Here is a 12,201-nt window from a genome sequence, read left to right on the forward strand (position 1 = left end):
ACGACTGTCCTTATTTCAAGTCCTTCAGGTTCTGTCTTAATCTGGACCGGCATGGCCACAGCAGCCCCGCTCATCAGCAATGGATACAAGTCTTCAGTCAACAGGTTAGCAGAAGGCATACCATACCTAAGCCTACAACATCATTCTATAACGGTCATTGACCCAAATCGGTACTGCTTCGACTACTCCCTCCACGAGAGGAAAGTCATGCATTGGGTCCACGCTCTCGCAGGAATTCGTGAGCTAGATTCCATCCAAACCGAATTCGTCCTGAACAGCAGAGGAAAGGCGGCGTTTCGAGAATTGGTTCTCAGAGATATCTCACCGGACTGTGAACGAATTGATAGAAGAAGATTGTCAGCACAAGCTGGACAGGCACCTTCAGCCCCTGATGCTGAAGCCCACGCGTGCGCTGTCGGCTCGCGAATGCACCGCGCGAGAAGACTGGGTGGACGCAGTGGTCCTTCAGCATCTAGGCCTGCGAGTCTTGCATTGGTATTGACGGATCACTGGGAATTATAGACTAGCTGGGGACATTATTAACAGATGGAAGAGGAGTCGAATGATGGATCATGACACGCTTGCCACTCTCCGGCTACGCAATATGACAACCTTCACCCTTTGAGCATCTGCCATGTTTGCGCTTTCTTTAGAACCCTTCCCCTCTTTGCCACCTACATCAAGAAATCCCTGAAAGAAGCACAATCTAAAGAGAAGATTTTCCAGTCAAATAAAGATGTAGAACCCCTCTTCCTGAACCAGTGGAAGAGAGGCAAATCTGCAGACAGCCTCGAATTGCTGGGTGATGAGTGGTGCTCAGATTACATATACCTGTAGAGTACGGACCCCAGTGGCTATCGAGTCGCAATGAACCGAAAATGAGGCTGGCTGCTTCGTGCCGTTCCGAGGTTATCTCTCGGCCAGGATTCATGCAAGGCGAGCTGCCAATGAAAAGCAAGTTTACAGATAGCTGGTCCAGCACTCCAGTGAGGCTTGCCAAGACTTACGGATGCTAGCTTGGCTACTTGTGTTGCCTAAGATGCAGACTGGATACCAATACATATGTCGTTGATTCAATCTTGTAGAGAAAACCCATGGATAAGTGCATGGAGTCTAGACTTCAAAGGTGATTGATAAGTGATTGTGGGTAGTCACGAGTGGGAACAGTTGCCAAGGACGGATCGCTGAACGTCATTTTCTTGGCTTCCGCTGTAAAGCCTTTCTACCAACGTTGCGGATCCCTTGGAAGCCCGACTTCTTGTCCGTGCTCTTTACCTGCTTTGAAACCTTTTCGGGGGATAATATGTCCCTTGCCCCTTACTACTCCTCCTGCTCTTTCCAACCTTGACTTCATCCTCTCATCATCCCTCCGAGCCAGCTTCCCACACCACTAGTGTTACTCCACAGCATTCAAGATGCCTTTAGGCCTCCATAAGCACGGCGACGATCATCGGCGCATGTCGCTGAGCAGTCAGTCCTTACCTCGGCTATCGGCTTCGACGAAGCATTCAAGCTGACGGCCTGCCGAACAGGGAAATCGGCAGACGAAGGGAGTGCAGAAGCAGCTGGTGGTGACGATGAAACGGGTCAGAGAATCGACCCATGCCTGTCCTGCACAAGCGATTCTGACAAAATTTTAGTGGTGGAACCGGATCAGGGAAATGGTCAGTGAAGAGCTATGCAACGGGCTGCTCCTCCTGTCGAAGGTGTTGGTGTGAATACTGAAGCGCCGTCCGGTTGGTAGTACTGTCACATATCATATCACAACTGCGGCCAGGCGCAGACCTGAACAAAGTCACATTACCTACATTCATCCTAGAACCGAAATCTATGCTGGAACGGATAACGAAGTAAGCGTTCGGGTCTTTGGTTCTGGCTGATCTCTAACGATCCGCGATAGCTTCATGGCACATCCTGAAACTCTCCTTCCTATGCCCGAAATCGAAGATCCAACACAGCGTTTCGTTTCCGTCGTCAAATTTTACTTGAGCGGCTGGCATATCAAACCACCGTACGTTGGCTTTGGCTGGTATAAGAAGCACGTTGGAACCTTTGGCTGAAGACAACCGCAGGGGCGTGAAGAAACCTCTCAATCCGATTCTCGGCGAAACATTTACCTGTTGTTGGGACTACCCGGATCATACTCGAGGATACTACATATCAGAGCAAACATCACATCACCCTCCAAAGTCCAGCTATTTCTTCATGGCACCTGAACACAACATACGGATAGATGGGGCATTGAAGCCGAGAAGTAAATTCTTGGGCAACTCAGCTGCAAGTTTGATGGAGGGCGTAGGTGTTCTACGGTTCATGAACCGTGGCAGAACACAAGGCGGAGAGAGATAGTATGTAGGTCTTACACGACAATGCTTGGCACCGCTGACAGTATGTCACAACTTAGCTTCCTCACGCAGCCGAATATGTACGCACGTGGAATACTATTCGGAAAGATGAAGTACGAATTGGGCGACCACAGTTTCATTAAATGTCCTGAGAATGGCCTGATGGCAGACATCGAGTTCAAGACCAAAGGATACTTTGGTGGGACCTACAACGCAATAGGCGGGAACATCAAGAACGAAAAGACCGGAGAGACTTTATTCGAGCTATCAGGCATGTGGAGTGGCGAGATGGTATTGAAGGATGTCAGGGTAGGAAGATACGCGATTTACCCTTGATGCCCTACTCTGCTGACCTACACCTAGACTGGACATAAAGAAGTTCTCTTCAATGCGTCACATGCGAAGCACACGCCTCCAGTTATACGACCAATTGAAGAACAAGATGAGCGGGAGTCGCAGAGGCTGTGGCTTAAGACCGTGATAGCCATCAAGGAGTCAAATCATATTGCTGCGACAGAGGAGAAGTCGAAAGTAGAAGACAGACAACGAGATGAGACCGCAAAGAGAGCGGAGCAGGGAATTGAGTGGCAACCAAAACTTTTCCGGCCAGTTCGTGGAGGGCCTGGTGGACCAGAAGAAGGAGAAGAAGACCTGGATTGGATACTAAACGCGAATATGTATGTGTCTACCTGAGTCCATATGACTGAACTGACCTGACAATGCTAGCGATGGTGCTACTCCCGAAGAAAAAACCAAGCAGATACTTGCCATCGCTCCAATACTCAGAGGTCAGCAACACAACCAGCAGAGCAAGGCTTCCCAGCCTCAGCAAAACCAAGAGAACACACAACCACCAAGTCAGCCACAGCAGCAGGCGGTAGCCCACGACGATTTGATCGATTTCGGCCAGTCAAACCCAGCCCCAAGTACGTCTGCGGCAGTAGGACAGAGTAATCCAATGCAGTTTCAGCCAAATGCACCCCCAGGGATGCAAGCGCCACTACAGCCGGGCCATCCGATCAAGCGTGTCGACACGAAAACAAACGATTTTGATGAATTCGTCGACGCACCAGGTTATTAGACAGTAACTCAGAAGGAGCATGCTCTGGAAGAGGGTGACGACAGCGACGGCATGGTAGGTCTCCATTTGGCTTGTTGGCATATCCACAAAGCTTCTAAAAGGGGGTTTATGGTCTCTGCAATTTCCCCTCGATTGAACAGCATGATTAGGCGAACAGCATCTTCATTCAATAAATGTTCGCCCTGTCAATGACTAGCTAGGGACTGAGCTGCTTTTCAACCAAGTTCAGCTCACCTCTTCTTGCATGCTGTCAACTACCATTCCATTACCATACTAAGATTCTAGCCAAAATCCCCAGATTCCCCCACTTTGACATTGTTCACACCAAATCCCTCTCCTTACCCCCTGCCTTTCCGACAATCCGGACAAAACCACTTCCCAACCGGTTCCCTCGTAACAGCCACACAACTCCAATGGAACCACTCATTCGGACAATCATCATTATCACAAGCAACCATGTTCCCATAGCTCACACTGTGACATACACAGTACTTCTTATCATCTCCCTCTCCCTCATCATCCCCTTCTTCCATCTCTACATCCTCGTCATTGTCATCTCCCATCGCGCTATCGTCGTCCCCAGTGGTCGACAGTGGAGTTCCAGATTTTTTATTGTGTTGGTTTCCACGGCGTCGGGATCCGGCGGCATTGGATTTCTTGGTAGCAGCGGGATTGAGGTGCCCGATGCGTTGATGGGGAGGTTGACCAGCGCGTCCGTTCGGTGGTTTCTTGTGAGTGGGACGCGTTGGACCGGCGCTACTGCCGCGGGAGGCTGCGAGATCTCCTTTCGGGGTGCTGGGCCCAAGGGATGACTGACGAAGCGATGACGACGTAGCTGGAATGGAAAGATGATGCGGATTTAACCGCCTACGCTTCGACGGGTCAGTCGACGGAGACCGATGTGCGTTGCGCGCTTGGTTGAGATGAGTGGCCGGAGCGGTCGTTTGCAGCGGAGATGGTTGCCGAGCGGATGCTGATGGCTGGACGAGGCGACTGATGGGGTTGTTCGCGATGGTGGTGGAGGGGCCGGCGTTCCCGGACAGCGGGTGCAGAGGGGTTGGGCCGCCGGTTGTGGTGGATGAGAGGGGTGGAAGACGCGTGCTGAGGGTGTTATTGTTGAGGAGGGAGGGGAGCTGCGGGTCTGGATGGATGGCGCCTTCGTTTTGGAGATCGCGGATCTTGAAGTCGAGGCGTTTGATTTGGCGGTCCAGCTGGAGAGATGGTGTTAGCAAGATCTGATACCCTCCTGCCGGCTGGAAAAGGAGACAGAAAGAAGACTTACCAATAAAGCGGCCTTCTCACTCAAGCCGACCTTTTCCTCCTGGACAACCTGCGCTTTGTCGAAGTTGGCCATGACGTTTTTGCAATAGCCTTCATCTTTGGGATTTGGTTGACCAGCTCCGTTCAGCTTGAGGAACTTTTGAATGCTGCTATCGCGAGTTGCAATGACATTTCGGCACTCTTGGACAACTCGATCTTTGGCTTGGATTTCTTCGAGAAGATGAGCGATTTCTGCGGGTAGGTTTGCCACTGTGTAAGGTGGTTAGTCGTATACAGGCGTACAAGTCAATTTCAGGTATTTACCATCTTGAACGAACTGCTCTAACACAGAAGCTGCATCCTCTGCCATTGCCATGTCCGAACAAATGAGGACACAGATGTTTGGCTTTGTGTTTTGATTTTCTCTTTCGAATACTCTTAGCGAATAGAGAACCAGTTGCCCTTAAACAATTTTTTCGAGGCACAAGTTTATCCAAGGAAATAGTTCTCAAGATTTTGAGGTGTCCAGTGAATTCGCACGATACCGATGTTTTCTTAAATAATCGACCAAAAACAAGAGTGTTTACGCATAGTTATTTCCCTTTTTCACCCTTGATTGCTATCCTATCCTATCGCCTAGGGTTTGCCCCGGGAGAGTGAGCGCAATATCTTGACTTTGGTTATCGCCCGAAACCTGCTACAGTCCCTTCAGATTTATAGAATCACTCCGATAATGAAATGATGGAAAGTGGTGTTGATGCGATGATTTGGTATCCTTTCGAGATATTCTGGAAGACAGTCGTGTTGTTTTTCTCTGCTGATCAAGCTGAGAGCGAATGGATGTCACTGATCTGGTCAGGAAGTGCGAGCCGAGCCGTAGCTATGACAAGGCGCATCTCGGTTGTTTTTGCTTCCAGAATTGTTCCTGACGATCCTCTTCACCTCATTGTCTAGAAATGCTCCTATCCCCTTCAATCGCTGGCTACTCGTTCTGACCATGAGAAGAGCCACTGCTCCAAGGGAAAACAACTGTACCTCATCTAAGAGAAGGAAGGGATGTGAAAAACGGCGATATGGCGAAGACATCTGTAGTTCAAGACTACAAACATCCACAACCTGGAACAACATCCACTTTCACTGTCGATGAGAAGATTCGGAGGGAGATCTGGAACAATGGAATCAAAAAGCCAAAGGGATACACCGTATCTTACCATGCCAACCCTGAAATGGAACAGATGCATTTTGGGCAGAAGCACCCGATGAAGCCATGGCGACTGACCTTGACAAACAAGATTGTCATGGCTTATGGCATGCATGAAGCAATGGACATCTACATACCTAGGGCGGCTTCAAGCCAAGAATTGAAAGATTTTCACCGCGGAGATTACATTGACTTCTTGCAAAGGTCAGTGGTGGATATGCCTCCGGTCTTGCTTTAGCATTGCTGAATCACTACCTGTAGAGTCACTCCGTCAGACAACACATGGGATCCCGACAGCCAGACATATGCTTATAATACCGGTGACGACTGCCCGATCTTCGACGGTCTCTACAACTACTGCTCGCTTTATGCAGGAGCCTCTCTTGATGCAGCCCGCAAGCTCACAAACCACCAGTCCAACATTGCGATCAACTGGTCAGGAGGGCTGCACCATGCCAAGAAGAATGAAGCTTCTGGATTTTGCTACATCAACGACATTGTCCTCGCTATCCTTCAGCTACTTCTTCATCACCCTCGAGTCCTCTACATCGACATCGATGTCCACCATGGCGATGGCGTCGAACAAGCCTTCTGGTCCACAGACCGCGTCATGACACTATCATTCCATAAGTACAACAGAGCCGAGTTCTTCCCCGGTACCGGTGCCCTAGACGACACTGGCCCTATCAACAATGCGAGTGCTGGCGCCCACCATTCCCTCAACGTGCCCCTTCATGATGGCATCGAGGATGCGCAATATATCAAACTTTTCGAAGACGTAGTGAAGCCTTGTGTGCGCCAGTACAAGCCTACAGCGATTGTCCTTCAATGTGGCGCCGACTCACTCGGTGGAGACCGACTTGGCTGCTTCAACGTCAACATCAAGGCACATGGTGCATGTGTAGCTTTCGTCAAAAAATTCAATTTGCCTCTGCTTGTACTTGGCGGCGGAGGGTACACACCACGGAATGTGGCCAAAGCATGGGCTTATGAGACTAGCTTGTGCATTGGTGCGGAGGTGCATCCGAATCTTCCGGCTCACACTCCATTCTTAGAACACTTCGGCAACGAGAAGACCCTTTTTCCCAAATTAGACTTCACGCGGTACGAGAACAAGAACAGCAGGGTGTACTTGGAAAGCGTAGTGATGGGGATAATGGAACAATTACGGTACCTTCAGGGAGCGCCGAGTGTACAGATGCAGCACATACCGCCAGATTTGGGCGGGTTGAGGGACGAATTGGAAAGGGAAGTCTTTGAAGAGATGGAAGAGAGGGAGCGGTCTAGACGAAAGAAAGAAAGAAGAGGATGAAAACCATTCGCAAGAGAAAAGTTTCAGCAATTGCTCAAGAACAATGCACCAATAGAGCTGTTGGGGAGAAGCACAGGTCTTGGAGCAAAGTCCAGATACAGTGTTCCTGGGCCCATGACTGGAGAAGTACGGCAAAGGAAGTCATCATGGCTGATGATACTGCATACAACACGTACACTGTTCTAGAAGGATCTCTCCAATGGATCAAGAAGGATCGCTGATCTCTTCCCTAAAGACAGAGATGATGTTCGAACCCTCGCTGTGATCATTGCTTTGAAAGTGGATCGCGGCGCAAGTACAATATAGGGTCCTCAGACGCCAAGAGAACGCCGCGTGAAGCGGTTCAAACTTGTGTCCCAAGCATCGCTTGGAGCGCTATCGTCAATAATGATATCAACGACTGCGATTATCGACCCAGGTTGGACGGTATCGTAGATCTAGCTTTGCATCCCACGCGGAGCCGACTTGCGCTCCAGCCTCATTGGCTCGAATGTCAGCAAACTTCAAGACGCCCCCAATCGACATCGACCGCTACTTAAAGACCAACTGCTGAGCTCTTTTGAGGTTTCACAACATTGCAAAATGGAAATCAAATGGTGCTCTTATGTGATGAATCTTCAGCTGAGAATCCACCGTGACCGTGTGGGCAAGTGTGCTGAGGGTTTGAATGTTTCAGGCATATTTGTCAAGCGATTCGAAAACGTGGGCATGTCCTTGGCTATGTGAAGCTCCCGTGTCAATCCCCCTTTATTATTGTTCTTTGCTCTGGGATACTTGAGTGTATCGTCTTCCCGTCCCTTTCCGTCTTCTTATCCCTTGTCTTTCACATTCTTTCGTACGAGCACAGTCTCCTCCCGGAGTACCGTTGCTCGGCGCCCAGCCCTTGAAGATACCAAGACTCTTGTCAGCTCCTCACTAAATCAGCATCTAATTGATTGGAACATCGTCCGCATACCAGGGTCCAACACAAGCACTTTCTACGCTTGGTTGCTATATCCCACAACCAGGATGGCAAGGCCTGATGATCCCGTTCACCTCAAGAACTTCGACCCTAAAACCTTCTATCCATCCATTGCCGTCCGTGGAGACTCCCTCGATACAAGCATATACCCATCCTCCTCTATCTCTCAAGCCCAATCCCAAGCCCATCATGCTCATAGACATCTACCTCGGCCAGAGCTCAGACACACGTACGTCCTCGTCTACCCTGCCGGACTCACCGTGTTCGAAGGACGCACGATATGCTGACCGTTGCGACAGCGAGTCTTGGTTGCGAAAGCAGCACGAACGCAACCGGCTACGGATATGGATGATCTCGCTTTGTTTCTTCGTTGCTATTGGCATATTGATCGCGATCTTTGCATGGTTGGGAAGCAATAATTGGTTTAAGCATGGGAACGAATGAGGAGTTCGCTAGGTGAGACATTACTGGCATGAAGCGTGATGGTACATCGTTGGTTTAGCGCTGCTTGTTGGCTGGCTGATGGCCACAAGCATGGCGAATGGGGTTTGGTATAGATCATGCATGGGGCTCAGCGATATGGGCTTTGGGACTTAGGACTTGGGACTTGGAAATACAGTGATACACATGGCTCGCGAGGGACACTAGTGGAGTAATAATTGGATCATGACCAGGAAACATGAAGTTTCCCTCCCGATTAAAGTACATGAAATGGTTTCGGCCTCACCTAAAGGCCCATCGACTCAACGCCTCGCTTTTCCGCAAAACGCCACGTAGATAGCGCATTCAGCATGAGAACTTGCACGCTACGAGATCCACCTGTCGCAGCCGCCATGGCCATCACCGTCACCCAGCTACCCAACCGCCCTCGCACTCCCGCCTCAAAACCTCTTCCTCGTCGGTTCCGGACTCGGACTCTTGGTCATACTCCTCTCATCCCTCCCGCGCGCCCTCAGCCACTTCTTCGTCCCCAGCTCCAACTCCCGGTCCAACTCCGCGCTCGGCTCCTTCCGGTGGATGAAGTTGCAGAACCCGCCCCGCACGCACCCTTCCCCGCTGTTGAGCCGGCAGCACGCTTCCCGGAAATCGGTCACGGGGGACAGCTCGCAGTAGATGGGCCGCGCGGCGTACCAGCGGCTGTTGAGCGCGTCGCAGGCCTTTTGCGCCGAATCTTCGTACTTGAAGCGCGCGTAGACGTTGCCGATGAGATCTTGTACGGCACACCGCTCGAGTCAGCTTCGTCGTCTCCCTCGTAACGCTGCAGTATGTTTGGGCGTGCTGGGGGGTGGGGGGGGGAAGGTCTACGCACGATCATTGTTGTTGTCACACACCACCACCTCCTCCGGCTCGCCATACTTGCACATCTCGCACCAAAAGTCCTCGTAGAACGCATCGAAGTGGTTCTGCAGCTGGCTCGGGTTCATCTTGTTTTTGGGGTCGTAGGCCGGGTTTTGGTACAGGTTTGGCAAGAGGATGGTTTGGGAGTAGGAAGGCTTGACGTGCTTGCGACTGCAGCGGTCGCCGTGCCGGCAGGCGCCGATTTTGTAGTAGAAGGAGCAGTTCACTTTGTCTTGCTCCGTGCCGAAGATGGAGGCGAGGTAGCTGTTGGGCTACTTAGCTCACGCTTGGATGGAAAGGGGGAGGGGGCAGGGGCTTACTTGGCCATGGTTGAGGTGAGGTGAGGGTTTGAGAGAGACTGCTGGAGTTTGGTAGAGAGGAGGAAGAAGAGTGGTCTGTAATTCGAGTGTCGAACACTGCGTTTGAAATTCGCGAAGTGCTAGCGCCAAGACCTTGGATAAATCTGTGCTTACGAATCTTTGCCAAGACTGAACATCGAGAGGAGCAATTTCCTCGACCTTCCATTTGCCAGACTTGAAGGTACGAAACCTCAAGTTCAGGATCCTCCTTCGCGGGACGATCTGTTCTGCGCTCTGACATACTAGTCCTATGATGCGAGGACTGCCTTTTTGCGATGGTTATGTGCCCTACAAATGCATCAACATACGAGCAACTGCCAACTCTTCTAGGGACAGTCCCCCTCAGAAACCCGTAGACACAGAGTAATCAGCCTCTTCGGAACACTGGCTTTGAGAACCACAGCCCCAAAAGTAGCATTAATATAAAGGAGACATGTTGGCAGTCTACGTTCGGTGGTGCTCACCAGGATCTCTCTTTGAGCATTCTTGTGAAGCTATTAAACATTATAGGTACATGATTTATGATCAATATCCATGTACATCCGCCAGCACATGGGAGCATTTTCCTGAATGCAGGCAGAATGCTTCGGTTACGGTTTCGTTGGATGATCGGAAGAGGTGCGTACCACCCTCAAGACATAGCCTGTCTTCAGGCGTCCTTCTGAGCGATCCCTCCTTGGTCTGGGGTCATCGCTCTCATCGGACACGAAACCATACTCAAAATTTGCCTCCTGCTCTTTGGCGATGCTGGCAAGACGACGGGTCTCCTGCTCTTCGGCTGCACGCTTACGCTCCTCGGCTTCCTTGACGGCCGCGACCTCATCGATCTTGAACTTCAGCTTTGCAGCGATGACTCCACCAGGCGGACTCTCGCTCCAAGTGATCATCAATTCACGCTTTGGCACATTGGAGGCCCAAAGATGGGGGTAGATATGAGGGTAGATGCAGCACTTGTGCTCTTTGTCGTTCTTAATGCCTGTTGCTTGGCATACAGCCGTGAGGGCGAAAGGGCCTTGGACCTCCGCAGCTGCGCCAATCTGAACCATACTGTCCGCCCGATTGTTTACTCCGACGAAGACGAATGGTTTTTCTTTACCGAACAGGTTAGTGTGAATAATGGCGCCGTGCTGGACATCGTGCAAGACAGGAACGGCATCGTGCCAACGTTGGACCCAATCGCTACCACTCCTATATGGTTTCGCAGTTAGCAGAACTCTTCTAGGATCAAACCCGAGTCGTGAGACATGTTCCGGGAGTGTTTAACTCCGGCAACGTGTCTTGCAATACAAGATGCAGTACGAATGAGGAACAAATGGCTGGGAAAACATAACTCACCAGTACTCATATCGGTCACGAAGAGCCGTCTCGTACTGATCCACTCGAGCAAGCATTATCTGCCCCTTTGGACCGTCTCCCCAGAGATAGACGTGGCCTTTATAGAACAATGTGGAGAATGAACCTATCTTCGGCTCGTTGGGGCCAAAGAGGAGAGGTGGGAGGCGCTCCACAATGATACTACCATCCGAGTAGGTACTGAGTCTGGCTTGACCAACGCCACGGTAAGATTCCTCGCCGTTCTCGTACTTGATCGACTTCTGGAACCAGATGACACCCACTACACCAATGTCAGCTATCCCACCAAACATGCGAAACACCACACGAGCATTTTCGTTCTTCTCTTCAAAGCGAATTTCTCTGTCATTCAGAGGCACAAACGCTTTGACCCTGGCATTGTTTGAGATCTCTCTATACTCGCTCTCGAGGAAGTTGGTGCGATCTTCAACATAGGCGATTGTATTGCTCGTGGTACCAACGGACTTTCCTGCAGAGTTCTTGCAGAATGTGTCCCCAAAGACGAAGTACACCTCGTCATGGATCGAAGCGGAACAGCCAATGTCACGAAAATAGTCAATGCCATTCTTGTCCTTGATATAGCCCAGGACCTCCATGTTCTCGAGGGCAGGCGGATAGATAGCAGGTCCGATATCTGCCTCATGATCCGGATCGTCTGTCCCAGTCTTGTGAGTAATGGATGGCTCCCCAGCCTCAATCTGAGTATCTGCAGCGGTATGAGGCCCATCATTGGCGTTGTTCCCTGGGGAAGATGCCGATGCGTTAGTGACGTTGTCGGTTATGGTGTTTTCAGGTGGCATGGCACTGAGTGCTGCAAGGCCTTCCGTTGGTACGTCTGAAGATGCCAACATCCTATTCCGGTAACTATGTCGATTGTGTCAAGTCATGTGTTCTGGCTGATAGACGGGTAAGGAGCCATCCTTTTGTACTCACAGTGAAGGCTTGTATGCTGATATCACTGTCAAAAACTGGGGAGTCAGCCTACAAATGA

The 12,201-nt window shown here is 50.7% G+C and overlaps 4 protein-coding genes across 4 annotated transcripts; 2 read left to right on the top strand and 2 right to left on the bottom strand.

Moving 5' to 3' along the window:
- Window positions 1-1,415: 1,415 nt before the first annotated feature.
- HO173_004396 (uncharacterized protein) lies at window positions 1,416-3,426 on the top strand (the record flags this gene model as incomplete). The annotated part of the gene is made up of 9 exons (XM_037306320.1): window positions 1,416-1,470; window positions 1,533-1,586; window positions 1,641-1,664; window positions 1,745-1,850; window positions 1,901-2,011; window positions 2,073-2,348; window positions 2,405-2,654; window positions 2,709-3,022; window positions 3,072-3,426. The coding sequence occupies 9 exons, from the start codon at window positions 1,416-1,418 to the stop codon at window positions 3,424-3,426; spliced, it is 1,545 nt and encodes a 514-aa protein (XP_037166830.1).
- Window positions 3,427-5,759: 2,333 nt separating this feature from the next.
- Window positions 5,760-7,199, top strand: HO173_004397 (uncharacterized protein; the record flags this gene model as incomplete). Its single annotated transcript, XM_037306321.1, has 2 exons — window positions 5,760-6,091; window positions 6,149-7,199. The coding sequence occupies 2 exons, from the start codon at window positions 5,760-5,762 to the stop codon at window positions 7,197-7,199; spliced, it is 1,383 nt and encodes a 460-aa protein (XP_037166831.1).
- Window positions 7,200-9,041: 1,842 nt separating this feature from the next.
- HO173_004398 (uncharacterized protein) lies at window positions 9,042-9,826 on the bottom strand (the record flags this gene model as incomplete). Its single annotated transcript, XM_037306322.1, has 3 exons — window positions 9,042-9,370; window positions 9,470-9,762; window positions 9,819-9,826. The coding sequence occupies 3 exons, from the start codon at window positions 9,824-9,826 to the stop codon at window positions 9,042-9,044; spliced, it is 630 nt and encodes a 209-aa protein (XP_037166832.1).
- Window positions 9,827-10,447: 621 nt separating this feature from the next.
- Window positions 10,448-12,061, bottom strand: HO173_004399 (uncharacterized protein; the record flags this gene model as incomplete). Its single annotated transcript, XM_037306323.1, has 2 exons — window positions 10,448-11,045; window positions 11,193-12,061. The coding sequence occupies 2 exons, from the start codon at window positions 12,059-12,061 to the stop codon at window positions 10,448-10,450; spliced, it is 1,467 nt and encodes a 488-aa protein (XP_037166833.1).
- Window positions 12,062-12,201: the final 140 nt, after the last annotated feature.

The sequence above is a fragment of the Letharia columbiana genome, assembly GCF_014066305.1.
Source record: "Letharia columbiana isolate WasteWater2 chromosome Unknown Sc0000011_s2, whole genome shotgun sequence".
NCBI classification, from domain to species: domain Eukaryota; kingdom Fungi; phylum Ascomycota; class Lecanoromycetes; order Lecanorales; family Parmeliaceae; genus Letharia; species Letharia columbiana.